Here is a 19,727-nt window from a genome sequence, read left to right as displayed (position 1 = left end):
ATAAAACGCGTCTGCTCACAACAAAAGCCAATGTATTAACCTTTTTGTATTTTCCTTTTAAATGACGCCGTGAAGACATTTTCATATTTTCAACAAGTCGCATAACCCGAACACGTCATGCCCACAACAACACGCGTCTACAAACTCTATAATCAGACATAAGAATTAAGCTTGACCCCTTAAATGTTCCTTGAAAACCATTTATGGAAATGATCCCTAAAGTAGGTTTAGAAAACAAACAGTTTAGGGTTAGGAAACAAACGTCATCAGTAATGATGACCGCGTTTATACTAATACATTAATTAGGTAATCTAATTAATAGTGAGAATTGCACATTCTAACATCTAGTGCAATATCTGTCCGCTTTCTCTATGCTATCTTTCAAACTCGACTTCTTCTGACTTTTACTTAAACTTTCTTCGTTCTTCCTAAACTCACTCACTCTTGGTGAAGTGAAGCGAAGCGGGTGATGATGTTCTTTACTGAGCTGAACTTGTCTTCGCTGGCCCGGGTATGTAGTCTCTATATGGCAATTAGCCGGAGGAGGATAAACCACAATACCTTAAGGAAGGTTTAGACTTGAAACGTTAGAGTGTTTACTTCATACGTTTTTCTATACTACACTAAATTCGACTTAAGTTGACGTTAAAGTTTGAAGTAAAACTTGAGTTTGTATTTGTAAGACCAAATTACAAATCAAGTCAATTACAATACTTATATTTACAATAACAACACTTTGTATTTTATTTATTTATAATAACAATTATTTATGTCTACGTTTTTTTTTTTTATCTATACATATATATATATATATATATATATTTTATTTGTAATTAAAAAAATATAATTTATTTTCAAATGTATTTATGTTATACACTTTCAAACGTATTTATATTATACACTTTAAATGTTTTTTTTATTTTTATAAAAAGACCACTAAGTCTAGACATCGAGTACCGCTCGTAAAAAAATAATAAAAAAATAAGTTTTAAATAATTTTTTACAACTAGGACTCATAATAAAATATTTTTTAACCTAACTAATGCAACCGTTTTTATTAATAATGATATCACAGAAACAGCTACTATAAAAAAACTCGCATGTCTCACTTCAAGCATTGTGCAATTTCAGTACGAAAAAGCACAAATATTAGAATAAGATATAGTAATAGCGGAGTTAGCGAATAAGGTAAGAAAACTGAAAAGAAGAAAAATTCATATTTAAGGTAGTTAAATAAATGAAAATTTCTTAAGATTTTGTAGAATTCTTTTTGATAATCTTAATTATTTATTATCTAATAAATTGACGCTACATGTTAAAAATGTTAATAAATTGATAAATTTTTAATGACGAAATTAAATAAATAAATAAAAAAATCTAAGAATTACTACATAATTTCAATGTTCGTTCTATTTTATAATTAATTGGAGCAGAGAATCTAGGATCTTTCTCTAATTTATAAAATTTATATACTTAATTGTGTTTTATTTGCTAAAAATGCAAATATTGAATATTTTATTTTTAAAAGTAATTTAAAAAATTCTTCATGGAAGAGGAAATTTTTTGCGGAGGAAGAAAGGGGGGATGGATTAATAATTAGATCTCTAAATCAGGATAATTTTAACGAGCTGTTTGGAAATAAGAGTTTTTTGTGAATAACTTAGACTTTTCATGAACTATTTTTCCATAAGAAAACAGTTCTCGGCTATTACAGACTGTAATTTAGAGTGCATACTTAAAATAACAGCAAAATAATTCAGATATGACAAGACTTTTTTTCCATGTTATTCGAAACAAATTTCTACGTTTAAAAAAGATAAGAATCGCATGTTATCGTTTGTTACTGTAAGAGATTTTTTATATAACTGAATTGTTAAACAAAGTGAACTTTGAACAAGAAATGAAATATTAAACTTTTTGCCATGGAAATATAAGTTATAAAAATATCAAATACGGAGATAAGAAAACAAAAACATCAAAATAAGCTCCTTTTCTTTAAACAGAAAAATGTTTACAATTAAAAATTTCATAACATTTTGCACAAATTATAGAGTTGCAATTTGATAAAATACACAATGTAAGGTCTCGCCCACTTGGATTTTTAAATGTTTTGTTTATGCATTTTTGGCCTCTGAATTTAAAAATCGCATTCGTTTTAGCACAACATCGATAGTTTTTTATTTATGTTTATTATTATATTTGATATATATGCGCATATTTTCTAATAATCAGTATGTTGTATCAATTTATTCTAATATTGGATAATTACATAGCATATAGCACTTTTTCATTTATTGAAAGGTATTTATCAAGTACGATATTATTGAGGAAGTATAATATTGTTAAAAATAAAAAAAACAAAATAATTCTTTACTATTAATGATTTAATAACTCCTTTGAATTAGAAATGGTGATCATGATTTTCTTTATCATCAAAGATGATGAAATACATTCATCTTTCTTGATCATCAAAGATGATAAAATGCATTCATTTATCTTTTTTGGTCATCAAGGATAATAAGAGGAACTTATCTTTCTTGATCATCAAAGATGATGAATTGCATTCATTCATCTTTTTTGACTAAAAACCATATAATTTCCCAATATCCTTGATACATCTACTTTTCCATTTTTGCAATGTTCTTATGAAATGTTTATTTTTATTTCTATACGATATCTTATATATCTTTCTATACGATATCTTGTAACTCTTCTTTTCTTTTTATCTGTCTCTTAGATATTGTAATAAATAGGGAAGACTAAATAAGCACGAATTTCTTAAGTGCGAATTGGCATAAGTGCGAAGCAGTTATAAAAACTGGCACAATTGCGAACTGGAATAAGAGCGAATTGACATAAGTGCGCCGAATAAAATTGCAATTATTAGCATAAGTGCAAATTGTTATTTTGGTCTTATGCCAACTCGCATTTATACCAGTTTGCAGTTATGCCGATGTTTGCAAGTTTATTCCGCGCACTTAAGCCAGTTTTTGCAACAGCTTCGCACTTATGCCAATTCGCATTTATACCAATGTTTATAAATTTATTTGGTGCACTTATGCAAATTCGCACTTATGCCAATTCACACTTTTGCCAGTTCGCACTTATGCCAGTTTCTGTAACTGTTTCGCACTTATGCCAGTTCGCACTTATGTCAATGTTTGCAAATTCTTTTGGCGCACTTATGCCAGTTCGCACTTATTTCAGTTTTTGCAAAGTTTCGCACTTATGCCAGTTGGAACTTACACCAATTCGCGCTTATTTAGCTCTCCAAATAAATATTGTAATAAAAAGCAAAGCAAAACAACAAAAAAAAAAAACTCATTACTCAATGTAGTTAAGGAGAGATCCGAAGAAAAATATGGCGTTTAGGCCCTTTTGTTTTCAAAAAATGCTGTTTTATTTTGTGTGCGTTTTGGTTGGTTTGAAAAAAATGCTGTTTTATTTTGTGTGCGTTTTGGTTGGTTTTCAAAAAATCACGAAGCTTGTTGTTTTATTTTGTTTACAAATATTCGCTGATTTTATTATCTACGAGTTTGAAGTTTTAGCTAAATACTACGGGGCAGAAGTTACATAAAAGCTGAAAGTCTCTGTTTAGTAATTTATTCAAACTACTATAAAGAGATTATGGAAGTAAATTGCTATCAGTGAAAGCTTCGTTTTTAACGTTTTTACTGTTTACGGAAAAATAAGATAAGAGGTTTTTAGTAATTTATTGAATAATTTAATTCTGTAAACATTTATTTTATGATGCTGCCCCATTTTATGTATTTTAGTGGTAGTTTTATTTTGATGCTTTGGATAAAAAAAGATAATAAAAAAATAATAAATTATATAAAAAAAGCTTAAATTCTACTTTTTAAAAATATATAGCAGTTATAGTCGAAAATAACCGGAAAAAACAAAAAATTAAAGTTTAAAATGTAAATTTTTGTTTTTTAAAAATGCAAATCGTTCGAATCTCTTTAGCTACGCTGAGTATACTCCCCACTGACATCACCCAAATTTTCGGGGAAAAAATCTGTGTGAATACAACATATGAATATTTATGTACATACAACAAAACAGTTTTTTTGAATTTTTTAATAAACTTTCTAAACGGTTGTATGTAATTGGGTTCTTTGCGATTTCCAAAAAATCCACGTACTACACCACGAAATGCTCATCAAGCTTCTTTTACACCTTTTGAATTGCTCAGAGTTTCTCTGACTTCAACACCGTTTTTATTTGGGGTTCAATAAAAATGTCACCTTTGATCTTTGCCTCAGATAACTTTGGAAATATAAGACGAATTTCTTATAAAACTTTCGAAAATCTAAGAATCCTAGTTTGATATGAAGTGGGAGTATTAAGACTGTTGAATGTTTGAGAACACTGAACATACCTGGCTGTAGCTTGCAATTATCGCCATCAGCCCTACTGTTCCATAAGCAAAAGAAACATGAATATTTTTTTGTGTACCCCCTTGCAATTTAAGTATGAAATCCTAAAGTCATCACAAACATCCCACTTGAAATCAGAACAATTAATTTTGTCAAGTTTTTGAAATTATTATAGACTACTTTCCTCAGTACTGAAAAACTGCATCGAGACAATGCAGTTTAAACTATTTTTATTCAATTATAAACTGTTTTTATTCAATCTTCGTAACGTTTGCTTAAATACGCAAAAGTTACGAAAGTTTTATAAACAAGTACACAGTTCGACCCTGCACTAAATATTCATAAAACCTTTACAAAAGATTGTTCATTTTTGCTATGTTAAAATATTTACAGAAAGTCCTTCTTCTTGAATTTTGTTTTTCTTTTTAAGCTCACAAGCCGTTTCATACGGCGGCTTAATAGGAGCTTGCGTTGGCGGAAGTTGAATATAGTCGTTACCGTCTTCAAGTTCAAGAGGATATGTCATATCGGAATCGTATGAATTTAAGTCACCACAAGCTAAGAAAGGCGTCAGCATGCAGTTTATCCCCTCTAAGCTTTATTAAAAATTACACGAGTTATACATAAATATATTTTTTTAAATATATTATAAAGAATAGAAATCAAATTAAAAAAAAAGATTAGAAAAAAGAGTAACACGAATGGTTATACCTGTTATAATCTAAATCTTGATTCAGAAGAGGATTTGCCATTGTAGGTATGTAGCCTTCAGGTGGAAAGTAGTTAAGACAAACAATAAATGCTTCTATGCTTGAGTTCCTGCTACTTCTTGGCTTGCATACGGTAACATCAGTAAAAAACAATTTCATCTGAGAATAAAGCAAATTTACATCCTTACCGCGAAAAATCTTCGCAACAAAATTACCACCTTTTTTAAGCACGTGACTTGTAATGTTAAAAGCAGCTAAAAGAAGTTGACCTTGAATGTATTCGTCAATATCATGAAGACCAGTTACGTCAGGAGCCCCATCACAAACCACAAGATCAGCAGGTTCACCTTCAAAATGCGAAATAATTTCATTCGCTGTTGATACCTAAACAAAAAAAAGGTAGATAAATTTAATGTTCAAAAATGTATTTAAAATTTAATTAAAAAAAAATACGAACCTTTGTTATATCACCTTGAATCTGTATTACACCAGGTAAAGGAGCCATGGCTTGTAGATCAACAGCAACAATTTTAACAGCATTTTTTTGATCTCTTTCTTCAATCAATTTTCTACTCAAAACCTGACTCCAACTACCAGGTGCAGCACAGAGGTCTACTACACGGTTAACATTAGTAAACAAGTCAAATTCTTCATTAATTTGAAGTAGCTTAAATGCACTTCTGGCTCTCCATCCTCCTTCTTTTGCTAATCTATAATAAACGTCGCGTTTATCCTTGGAAGAACGACCCATACACTATACTTCACTTGAAAAAAATTTTTTTAATCTGAAACTTAAAATAAAAATCAAATATTGAAAGAAAAAATCAAATGAAAGAATAATATACTTTAATTTACACATAACATATCTCATATATAATAGTGTAACATTATCATATAGTTTATTAACATTATGTCTTTAATTCTGTAATTTTTTTAAAATTGACTATATATAAATCAAATTCATAAATTTAAACATTTCTTGAGACTGACCGTTTAAAATTATGTTATCATTCCACAGGAGTAAATAGTTTTATGGTAGATATGATAAAAACAACTCAAGTTAATTTAAAAAATATCTAAATAAAAGACAAAGCTTTTAAAGCACTAGTAAATTAAATACTATAAATTAAATACAAAAAATCACCCTAATTAATGTTTCAAGTCATCATTTTGAAAATGCTATTTATAATATAAAAAAATAAGAAATAATACTTAAACTATTATTAATTTTAGCTTCAAATTGGTCAATTATAATTTTTGTTTGCTTTATTAAATGAATAATTACACTGTGCTAAATTAACCAACAGGTTTTATGTCATCACACCCTGAACTTCAATTGTGACGTAAATACCTAAAATCTTTAATTAGAGTAGATTTCAACAAAGCATATATTAATTTATATTAAAAATATATTACAATCACATAAATACAAAAAGGTTTCATAAACTTATATTTCTTTATGTTTGATTTTTTTCAATATCCAATTATCTCATATCCAAAGCCACAATGTACAACTGCATGTCAATCTTTTAAGCATTGTATTTTTTAAATAAGGTGGCACATCGTGCTCCAATAAGTCTGGTTTTTCCAAAATACGCTTAAAGTTGCTCCATCACAACAAGATTTTAAATGAAACTATTTATCTCTTTAAATTATTCACATTAAATGTTATAATTAAACTATCTTTAAAATTTTTTCTTCCTTTCATATTTTGACGTTAAAGTTTGATACTTGGATCAACGCCAAGATAAATAAGACTAAAAAATATCAAAAACTAAAACACTACATGTTGTAAAACTGTTCTAAATTTCCACACTAAAAAGTGATTACAATCAGTATACTACTTCTATGAAATCAAATTCAAACATATCGAACCTTAGTAATAAATCTTTTATATTATAAACCTAACAAACCCTCATTTTTATAATAAAAACCTATTGATCACTTACTCATTTATTATTGTTATTTATAGAATATTTATTAATACCATGCTTTTAAATGCTATTAACTTTTTAATCTCTACTTCCACTTCACTTTCTCAGTACATGCATACATATTTCTACAATGGAAACTAATTTCCAAAACAATTTTATCCAGCCTCAAATCAAATGCTGAAATTAAATTTTAAAACCAAGTAATCATTTAGTTGAAACATAAATTAAAAACTGAATGAATAAATAAAATTTATAGTAAAGATTCAGTTACTGTAGCATAATAAATTTAAAATTATAATCCTAAAATTATGATCAATGATTCTTACCCAAAATGACTTTTTTAACCAACTATTCTAATAGGATACATGGGCACCCACAGGATTTTTTGATTTTTAATCGAAAGTACGTTTCTATTTTGCCTAATGTCTTTATTTCAGTTAAAGTTTCACATATTGCTGTTTCTATCTTGATCCATGGCTCATTCATCTTGAGTATAATGATAGTATAATAGCATGATCATCTATCTGGCTCACAAAATTTAATATGAAAAATGCAAAGTTATGCATATCGGGAAAAAAAATCTAAATACTACATTTATAATTACTGATATTGATTGCAATTACAATTATAGATTATGTAACACAGAAGCTGAACGTGATTTTGGTATAATAGTTCAATTGGATCTAAAATGGCATTCACAAGTTGACTCAGTAGCTAGCAAAACAAACAGAATGTTCAGTATCATAAAGAGAACTTTTGAATATTTAGATGTAAACATACTAAAAAAGTTATATACAACATTCATATGTCCACATCTTGAGTTTGCGGTCCATAAACAAAATTGAGATGATCTAAAAAAGAGCAACCAAACTAGCACCTACAATTAAAAAATTATGTAATGAAGCTTAGTTAAATATTATGCAATTAGCAACACTAGAAGAACGTAGGCTACGTAATAATCTTATTCAACATTTTAAAATTCAACATGGCCATGATAAAATTTGAACAAACAATTATCAAAATACATCAAAAGAACTATTTATTATTTATATATAAGTATTTACGACAATACAAATTCAAACTGAAAAAACATTTTTGCAGAAATACCTTCAGATACCACTTTTTTCAAAATCGAGTTGTAAATGCATGGAATAACTTACCATTTGAAATAATAGAAGCTGCGTCAATAAATAACTTCAAAAAAAAAACTAGACAAATCTGAACTTTTCAGATTTGTCTTGTTTATTTATGCAGAAACAATTTTTCAAAACATAAACAAAAAACAAACTGACCTGTTACAGTGCAATATCTACTGCACTTTGCAACTGTTAACACCAATTGATACAGCAATACCTTATTATTATTATTATGTATCTACCATATATATCCATATTATATCTATCATTTGTATCTATTAAATTTGTATGGAATTTTTTTTGCAATTTTTGATTAATTTGTTAGAAAACCCCATTCTAAGTTTCAAATCATCTTTAATATGAAATTAAATTGAATGTATTCGAGAATAGAATCTTTACTTGTGTAGTAAATATTGCACCTGCAATATTTACTAGACAATGCAAAATCAATGTAACTCCCTTTGCTTAAAACACATACTGGAAAAGCTCTTTATAAGAGCTTTTCCAGTATGCGTTTTATTTGTTGAAATATATTTTCTATATATAAAGCCACACTAGAATTAAATTATTTTATTTGTGTTCTGTAAAAAAACCCCACCCATCCTTTTATAAAGGCCCTCCTGCTTATTAGATCTGGACTAAAATTCCCAATCACCCCCACCCCCTTGTATTAGGTATGCAAGAGTACCTTTATAAAATGCATTTGATGTGTAGCTATTAAATTCATATGGGCAATTTTGACTAATTTGCAAGAAAACCCCACTCTAAGTTTCAAATTATCTTTAATAACAAATTAAATCAAATATATTCCAAAGTAGATTTTACATTTCACATAATATTTACATATAGTACATTAAATTTAAGTAAACAACTTAGTCAATGAAAAAAAGAAAATTACATGTAATAATAATAAAATAAATAATCACAAATAAATATAAAAATATATCAAAAACAACAAAACAATATATAATACAATAACTTATAACTATATTTTTAACAACTATATAATATAACAACAACTGTTTAAAGTTTAACAAAAACAACATATAAATATTTTCTTTAATAATAACTAAGTATAATTTTAATTACATTTGATATTTGTATTTAAGGTTTAAGATTATTATACATCTAATTAAGATATAGTAATTAAAATAAATTAGAATACTGTAACATAGTATAATATTATTAATAACAGCAATAATAATAAAAATTCTAATTATCAATATCCTGGTAGTAGTAGTAGTAGTAGTAGTAGTAGTAGTAGTAGTAGTAGTAGTAGTAGTAGTAGTAGTAGTAGTAGTAATAGTAGTAATAGTAGTAGTAGTACTAGTAGTAATAATAATAACAATAAAAATCATAATAGTAATAAAAATAATAATACTAACGACAATACTAATTTAATTACTAATAACAACAACAATAATAACAGTGATGATTGAATGATAATATAAAAAAACAATATAATTTAAGAAAAAAACTAAAAAAGTAAACAAGTATCAGTAGTAATAAATCAACATTGGTACAAGAAAAGTAATAGAATATACATAATAAACAGTAGTATACAAAGTTAAGATAGATAAAAAATAGTTAGCAGCAGAGGAGCATAAGAATCAGAATAAATACAAATTTAATAAATTAAAACTAAGTAGACTGTTTTTGAATTCAGAAAATGCAGGGAGAGATTTTAATTGTGAGGGGAGACAATTCCAAGAGAATATATTCTAATATTTACTAGATTCATGGCTATATGATCATTTAAAGGTCATATGGCCATGAGTCTAGTAAATATCAGAACATATTCTCTTGGAATAGTATAATAATGGCCATTATAAGTTTAGGTACAGATAACTTAACCTTTTAGCTAATTGATGATTGTAACGAGTATTCAAATGTAAGCTTCAAATTATTTGTACCTAAACTTATTATGGCCATAATAACCACTTCAATGTTTAGGTATAGATAATTTCAGGCTTTTATATGATCAAAGATAGTAACGACTATTTTTTTTTTTAGTAAAAAATCATTTAATGGACGAGACAGGGTTTTATATTGCTGTTTCCAGACAAACAAACAGGTTGAGTGTTGGATGAGGTTCTTTAATATAAGAATTTTCGATATGTAGTAGACCGTGTTATGGTTTTAAAAATGTTGGAAACAAATTTTAGAGCTATGTTTTCGACGTGGACATAAAAAAAATTTCTCATTAAATTCATTAGGTAGGAATTTGAGAATATGCGTATTTCGCAGCAAAAAAAAGTGTTATAAAAATTGGTCCACATTTTTTTTGATATGGCCAAAAGTAGAATTAGACCAAAATAGGCAGCATTGTTATTTGTGAACCATATGAAATGAATTTTGTAATTGTTTAGCAAAAGGGTCAATGTATATTTTTACATATTTCATGTTTATTTTTATAAATAAAAAATAGTGTAATTTTACGTCGTAAATTCTTGGTATTTTTCTATGAACCACTGCTCCTAGAGTTGACATAGGTCCCTCATAAAACTAAAGGGTCTTTTATATTACTTATTAAACTACTCATACAGAAATTTTAAAATAAATCTGATGTGACCATACTGAATGAAGGTTGCACCAAGCACACAAGGTATTGTTGTGAATATACACATTTTTGAAGCGTTCTTAACCCTGAATTCTCAAAAAATCTGATTGGTGCAAAACAGTTATTTTCTTATTTCGCCTAAAAACTTAGTAACTTGGTCACAGTTTAAAATTTAAAACAAACAATTTACTAATTAAACTAATTCGTTGACTTAACTAAACAACCTATAGATTTTGATTTCAGTTCATTTCTTATTATATTTTTCATATAAATTTTTTTATAAGTTGTTATAGAAAAAATATAGATAAAATATATCATTGGTTTTTTTTTTTTTTTTTTTTACATATAAAACTCTATATTCATTTTTAGATTTCTCTATATTTAGTTTTACATTTATAACTCTATTTTTGTTCAATATACTCGAAGCCTTATTTTGATATATAATTTGTTAATAATGTGAAAAATATTTAGCGATATAAACATATTTTTGTGAATCCAACTTTTCACAGCGTTTTCGCACACCAAAAACCACACCTCAAAAACTGCATAACTTTTGAAATACTTGACCTACAGAGATGATTTTTATATTCAGGTTAGGAGTATAAGTTTATTTAAAAAATACTGTCTCATTTTGAAACTTTAAAATTTTCTCACATCCGTACATTGGGAATTTTAAAATTAAATAAAATATCGTAACTATTTTCAGTGTCTATATTATGGCTAAATCTGAGCATTTTAGAATTGTTGCAAGTTGACGAGGAAAATGGTAGTGTTTTACATTGTTTTTCAACACCTTCTTTTTTTTAATTTTAAAATCCCAAATCTCCTTTTTCTTTTTCGTTCATTACTTTTTTGTTCCCATCGTTACAAAATATATACAAACAAAATAGTTATAAACAAAACAATAATTCTTAGTTAGAACACGAACAAAGCCTCTTGTACAAATTGGCTTAAATGCAAACATGTAAATGCAAAAATGTAAATTACTCTTTGTACTTATTGTTTATTTTACGAATATTTCGGCACGAGGACTATGAAGAAATCACTTGCAACCAAGCTGGCATGATAAACCTTACAGTTGTAGAGATAGTTGACTTGGCGCCAAACCAGCCTATTATGAATCACAGCCGATTTTGAATCACGTACAAATGAGTAATTCCATGTCAAAACAACCAGGCAAATTTTTTAAGCTTAAAATTTCAAATAAGATCATTGTATGTTTGAAGAACATTGTGTAAAAAATTCATTTATGCCAAATGCATAGTTTTGTAAATATTATACTTTTGTACTCAAAATGTATATATAATTGCAGGGGCGGACCACGATTTTTCGGTGTTTGAGTTAAATAACTTCCAGCTAAGTTCTATACTCCAAACCTTTGAATGTTCATACTTATGTCATTTAGCCTGGGAACAAAAATACCCTAAAAAGTAGAAATCATCCGCCCAAACGTGAGGGGAATTGATTTTTCCAAACAGAAAAATTACTTGCTTTAATAAGACTAAAAATTGTACATATTTTTAAAATTTTGTCAAAAAGTCATTTGGCATTCAAAATGTATAACCATGTAAAGTTTACAACCCCCTCAAAACGAGGGGGTTGTAAAAATCATTATTTTCCATATCATTATTTTTCAATGAAATTTTATTACCTTAAAGAAATTTCTACCTAATTTAGGATAATTTAAATGACATAAGTATGAACATTCAAAGGTTTGGAGTATAGAACTTAACTGGAAGTTACTTAAAATACAACCCGAAATTCTCTGATTTTTTTTTTTTTCAATTTTCGCCAAAGTACTTTAGGAAAAATGATAATTCCTATCTAAATCTAAGTGGTTCTTAAGTTATGAAAGTTTTTTAATGTATTTTTTTATTTCCTTTTTGTTCCCTTGGTTCCTTGTCTTTTCCAATTATCAAAGTTAAATTGCTGAATTCAGATATATTTATCTAATTTAAATGTTGCAATTAGTTCTACATAAATAATGTAATTAAAACTTGTGCATTTTTAAATATGCAAGTATAACATTTATTTCATTATCAAAATGATTTCATATGATATTGGTAAAGTTTTGAAGTCAGAATGCCATAAAACCTCATATTCTAGAAATAAAGAGATTTTTTTACTTCATGACCTAGACACTGATACTCGTCAAAACATTTTATGGAGATCTGAGTTGTGTGCTTGTGAAGAACTATTCAGCATTTGTAATCACCATTTTCACTACTTTGGAAAAAGATTTGAAAAGAAAAATGGCAATTGTTGTAATGTTTATAAAGTGCATAAAAAATTAAAAAAATAAAAGATAATTTGATTTCAAATATATTTTATGTAATTATATTAAAGAAACCCTTCTTTAATTTTTAAAAAGTATAAAAATTTTCTAAATCTATGCAATCGATCAGAAGATTTTTTATTGGAAGCTGAATGGACATTTTTTGCAACCAGTCATGGCAAATCTTCTTGTGATGCAATAGGTGGTACAGTAAAACGAACAACAGCAAGAGAACGTCCAAAGAAAAATCAAATACTAGCAATCGATGCAATGTTTGAATTTTGCACTCAAAAAATGCTCACAATAAAGTTCTTTAAAATTGATAAAGGAACTATGGATAATGTTAGAGCTACTTAAAATAAACGATTTGAGAAGGGAAAAAAAATACCAGGAAGTCGAGGATTTCACCATTGCATACCAGTTTCGAAAACATCTATGTTATTTAAAAAAACTAGTAACGATATAAATCCAAAATCTATTAATATAACTAAAAAATCAAGATACCAAAATTTAAGTTTAATAACTTTTGAGCTAATGCAGAAATACAAATATTACGCATGTACATATGACTCGTTTTGGTGGATTGCAGTAGTCGAAGAAAAAGATGAAGAATATAATGATATAAAAATAAAGTTTATGCATCCACACGGTCCATCTTAACAGTTTTTCTGGCCAAAAAGCGATGATTATTGTTGGATACCAATCACCAATGTAACAACATTAAAAAGTGCACCAAAAATAATATCAGACAAATATGAACTTTCAAAAAAAGATTTTAACAAAATTAATAAGTATGTATTTGTAAATCATTAATTTTTAATGGATATATTATAAAAAATTGTATATTAATTTAAGTATGCATCATTTTTATTTATTTTGGATGCTGCGATAAGCGAAATATGCAATATTTTCTATTTTTGTAATAGTTTTCATTTAATTTTTAAACTATGTATTTGGCAAAAATAATTTTTCACACAATGTTCTTCAAACATATAATGATCTAATTTGAAATTTTAAGCATAAAAAATTTACTGCACACCTAAGAATTTTACTGGGGCAGGTGTCCATTATTTTAACATTTATAATTGATATTTAGGTAGTTTTTAGTTATAAAATGAGTTTTTTATTTATATATTCAAATTCCTCACCTAGAAATTAACTAAGTCACTTATTTTTAGAACTCACATGTTTATAGAATTGATTTTATAAGGAGAAATGTAAATTTAAAAATGGCGGAAAATGACCAAAACAATAATAGTAGCCAAAATTAAAACAACCATTACTCACGAACCGTTGGGAGTTAGACCTTGAAATTTTGGGATTTATCTTATTTTATAATGTACTAACTATGGTAAAAATATAAAAAAAATCCAAGGACATAGGGTTGCATTTTTAAAAAAAATTGGTTGTTTTGACGTGGAATTACTCAAATGTATCTTTACATTATCTATGCACTATAGACGTAAATCTCCTATCGGCGAATTCAGTTTAAGAAAGACTAAAAAGTCATTCAAACCAAGTCGAAAGAATATAACGACATACACTCATGAGAATTACGCAACTGCGCCTCAGCATTCTCAATTCCATTGGCTATGATCTACCGAAAATCAATTTGTGATTCACAGGTTCCAGAGCTCTGGAAAAGATCAAATGTCACCCCAATTTTTAAATAAGGCAGCAAGCAAAACCGAGTCAATTATAGACCAGTCTCACTAACATTGGTACCCTGCAAAATTATAGAAGGTATTATACACGAAAAAGTTATAAATCACTGTCTTAAAATCATAAATCACTGTCTTAAAAATCATAAATCACTGTCTGCACTAACCTAATATCCAAAGAACAGCACGGATTGAGCTTACTTGAAACTCGAGATATACTAATAGAAGCAATGCATCAAGGCTTCGCCATGATATCATCTTCACTGACTTTGCGAAAGTCTTTGATAACAAGTTCCACAAGTTAGACTTTATAACAAAATTAAAGGCTATGGTATACACGGCTTGTCTTGGACTGGATAGAAAACTGATTAACGAATCGTTATCAACGAGTTTTAATTGGAAAGTATAAATTTAAATGGTAGCATGTAATAAGCGGGATATCACAGAACTCTGTGCTTGGTCCAATTCTTTTTATTTTATATATAAACGATCTGCCGGTCTATATTAATCATCACATTAAGATTTATGCCGACGATCGCAAAATAATCACAGACCTAAAATCTGAGGAGGACAAAGAACCTTGCAAATTGATATAGATAACTAAGTAGATTAGTCGCATAAATGGAATATGCCTCTCAACATCGATAAGTGAAAGGTTATGCACGTCGGGCGTGGTAACTCCAAATCTATTCAATTTATGCATTTTTTTACAAATTATGCATGCATTTAAAGAAAGCAGAATTCAACAGGACGTCACTTAACACAAACATGATCTGGGAGTACTTCTATCAGACAATCTTAAAGAAAGCTATCAAGTCGAATAAACAGAAGCAAGAGCCATCAATAAACTTGGTAGACTAAAGAAAGTATTTAGAAGTCGTAGACTCTTTTTGTGGAAAGTACTCTACAAAACCTATATAAGACCCCAGTTAGAATTTGCTATCTAGGCTTGGTCACCACACGAGAAAAAAGGCATTGCTATTCTAGAACAAGTACAGCATAAAGTCACTAAAACAATCACATAAATAAAGCAATTGCCATATGAAGAAAGACTCCATCATCTTGGCTTAACTACACTTAAAGAAAGAAGAGTTCGAGGTAATCTGATTAAACAGTTTAAATTTTCAAAAGGTATTGATCAAATCATTTTTGAGAACCCTCAAGTCTACGCACTATCGATTTCCAAATACAATTTGCGTGGACATTATCTTCGACTAGTCAAGGAGTAAAAAACTGAAAAGAAAGATTTAATTTCTTCACTAATAGCATCGCCAATGTATGGAATACGCTACCTTTAGACGTCACAAATGCAAAATCAGTCAACTCGTTCAAAAAAAGGTTTACAAATTGAAAATCAATATAGATGAATCATCGGACTCATGTGTCTGTTCTTTCAGCATGGAAGTGCTTAGTGTAAAAATTTCTCGTCAAAGTATATAAATGTAATATATGCATATATAATTAACTTCTGAAATACATACCCTCAAACTCATATCTGCCTGCTTATGTAATTTAGATAAAGTTCCCTGCCATGATTATAGCGTGAAATGCAAAAATCTAATATGCAGTAAAAAAAACATTTGGTGTTTTTTTGTCCGTTAAAGAACAAGGTTACTTGAGAATTAAACTTTTTCTAAAGTTTCTCTACATGCTATGGTAGTTTCTTACATTAGTTAAATAGGTGTATCTCTACAAGTTTCATAATTGTTTTTAGATTTTGGTATATACATTTACATATATATAATTTTTTGATATATACTTTTTATATATTTTAGATATTTTGTTTCAATTTATATTCATATTAGTTACATACATAATAGTTACATATATATTAGTTGCATACATATAGTTGCATACATATTAGTTACATACATATTAGTTACATATATGTTAGTTGCATACATATGGTTGCATACATATTAGTTACATACATATTAGTTGCATATATATTAGTTACATACATATTAGTTACATATATATTAGTTACATACATATTAGTTGCATACATATTAGTTACATACATATTAGTTACATACATATTAGTTGCATACATATAGTTGCATACATATTAGTTACATACATATTAGTTACATATATGTTAGTTGCATACATATGGTTGCATACATATTAGTTACATACATATTAGTTGCATATATATTAGTTACATACATATTAGTTACATATATATTAGTTACATACATATTAGTTACATACATATTAGTTACATACATATTAGTTACATACATATTAGTTGCATACATATTAGTTACATACATATTAGTTACATACATATTAGTTACATACATATTAGTTACATGCATATTAGTTGCATATATATTAGTTGCATACATATTAGTTACATACATATAAGTTAAGAGTTTTTAAGTGTTAAATTATAGTCAAAAATACCAAATTGGTGTTTTGGAATTTAGATTTTAGCCTGGTTTAATTTACTTATTAACTTAATGTTTTATATAAAATTACTTTTAATTTTCAGATATGAGATATTAGGTGAAGCTGCAATTCTTGGTAACGGACTGTTATAAGAACTCGGGATTATTACTAAAAATGAAAAAACTGATGTTTTAGATAAAAGTAAAATAAAATGAGTTGGAAAAAAAAAAGATTTGTTTGCAGTCTGTTGCTAAACATGATTTTATAAATAAAAAATCTTGTGTTGGTTGCGTTAGTAAAGACAATAAAGGTAGTTTAGTTTATAACAGTATATTGTCTGATAAACGAAGCAAAAAAAAGGAGTCACTTTAAAAGATTCATTATCTAAGTTTTACAGCAGAATCAGCAGTAATGAAAATATCTTACATACAGAGACATTTTAAATGGTACAGGGGACAGTTTAACACCATCTGCCTATGAAGTGTTTACACATTACAGCAGCGTTTAGTCTTTGTTTGAAATTATTTTTGATAATACTATTGTCAACACTAGTGGCGGATCAAGCATTTGATCCGCCACTAGCGTTGACGTGAGAGCAACAAGTTGATGAAATATTTTTTGTATTATTCTCAAATAGACTTATATTTATCGATAATTTTTAAGTTTCATAGTATTAGCGTGCAAAAATTATGACCATATAAAGTTCAAACCCCCCTCAATTTGAGGGGGTCGTAATTTTTATATGGTCATAATTTTTGAACGCTGAGAGATAATACTATGAAACTTAAAAATTATTGATGAATATAAGTCTAGTTGAGAACAATACAAAAAATATTTCATCAACTTGTCACGTTTGGGGCAGGTGTAGCAAAAATTTTGGGGCTTTTTTGTTCCCAGCCTCCAATCATCGCAATTTTTTGCAAACCCTCATTATTTGACATAAGTATAAACATGTGAATGTTTGGAGTTAGCTTCACGTCTGGAAGTTAGCTATCTCAAAGATCAAAAAATGCTGGATCCGCCACTGAACACTGGCTATTAAACTAAGCTTTGTGCCAGTCTTGGTAGCGAAAACTGTTCCCCAACGAAATAGCAAGTTATTACAGAAAAATCAAATTTTTTATTCTGTAACTTCTGATGTAATGTTCAAAAAAGTGTAATCTTATCACCAACTAAAAACATATCAAATTTATCGGGCATGTTACGGAATTTCCGATGAAATTAGTAACTGATTGATACCCAGCGGAAAGCGTCTTTCGCAAACAGTAGTTGGACTGTCAGACATATTGTCTTATAGAACAACATTCACCTAACAATTTTATTCATTTTTTACAAAAGGAAGCCAGAAAGCTTTTTTTTAAATTTTTTTCATTGCAATTACCATTACAGTTTGTCACACAACACTTACACAACATTAGGCATTTTAAAAGCTTAGAAGTCGCTGGCAATTATTAATGCAAGATAACTGTAAACTTCCGAACTCAGGCCTAGATTTATGCGTTTATGAGGTCTGTTATTACAGAAGGCCATATTTGAGAAAAGAGTCTTTTCCTTTTGAATGACACCGTAAAGACATTTTCACATTCTCAACAAGTTGCCTGCCCCGGACACACCATGCCCACAAAATACGCGTCTACAAACTCTATAATCAGACATAAGGATTAAGTTATAAACATACAAATATTTGAAGTTTGCTTCATGTCTAGAAGTTAGCAATTTCAAACATCAAAAAATGCTAGATTCGTCACTAGTGTGTGTTTGTGTATATATATATGGGCAAGTTTGTTGGTATTTTATCTCCAAGGTTTCCCTAACTTTTCTTTTAAATTTAATAAAATTCAACGATATAACTTTGACAACAATCCAGTAAATATTTCCCTGACAAAAATTTTTTACGATTAGATACACCAGAAATACTCCATTTTCCGTCATAAACCGTCGGCTCTTGGTGTTGTAAAAATTTAGTGGAAATTTTCAAACCAGTTTCACCAACATAAAATTTACCACAACTTTAAGTTAGTAAAAACATCTGGTTTATTGAAGCATAGTAGTATAGATTTTACTTGTTAATAGTGCTTTTTAAATTATAATCAGATTTAATAACAGCACTGTAACCAAAATTCCAATATATTTTTTCATGTTTTGGACTTATTCCAAGCATCCACGGTAGCAAAGCAATAAAATTGTTTCCTATCATGGATCATTAAAGAAGGTGGATATATGTATGTATGCATATATGTGTATGTGTATGTATGTATATATATATATATATATATATATATATATATATATATATATATATATATATATATATATATATATATATATATATATATATATTGCCTCCTATTCAATTTAGCAAACAGTCTGAATTTACTGTGTTTGAGTGAAAAATTCACTCGAGCTCATTGTTTATGTACCAAAAAAAAAAAGGAATTAAAAACTTATAATAGTTGAGAGTAATTAATAAATACAAATATAAATAAATGCAAATAAAAGAAAATTATAACAAAAAACTAAAAAAAAAAGGAAAACTCTTCAATATAATTAATTTCTTTCTAAAATAAACAATTTTAATAGTGTATTGAGATTTTGGATAACAAAACAATAAAGTCAAAAGGCATGCGTTTATATTTATTTTGCTTTGATGATCGTGTCGTATGACTATTTAAAAC

At 27.9% G+C, this 19,727-nt stretch overlaps 1 protein-coding gene across 1 annotated transcript; it reads right to left on the bottom strand.

The window, feature by feature from the left end:
- Window positions 1-4,701: 4,701 nt before the first annotated feature.
- Window positions 4,702-5,917, bottom strand: LOC100199931 (tRNA (cytidine(32)/guanosine(34)-2'-O)-methyltransferase). Its single transcript, XM_065813526.1, has 3 exons — window positions 5,550-5,917; window positions 5,094-5,476; window positions 4,702-4,978 (listed from the first exon to the last, which is right to left on the bottom strand). Exons 1-3 carry the CDS (start codon window positions 5,841-5,843, stop codon window positions 4,756-4,758), a joined length of 900 nt encoding a protein of 299 aa, XP_065669598.1. The 5' UTR covers window positions 5,844-5,917; the 3' UTR covers window positions 4,702-4,755.
- Window positions 5,918-19,727: the final 13,810 nt, after the last annotated feature.

Source organism: Hydra vulgaris, chromosome 12 (assembly GCF_038396675.1).
Source record: "Hydra vulgaris chromosome 12, alternate assembly HydraT2T_AEP".
In the NCBI taxonomy this organism is placed as follows: Eukaryota; Metazoa; Cnidaria; class Hydrozoa; order Anthoathecata; family Hydridae; genus Hydra; species Hydra vulgaris.
The sequence above is the reverse complement of the archived record's forward strand: the minus strand, read 5'-3'. Positions and strand labels throughout refer to the sequence as shown.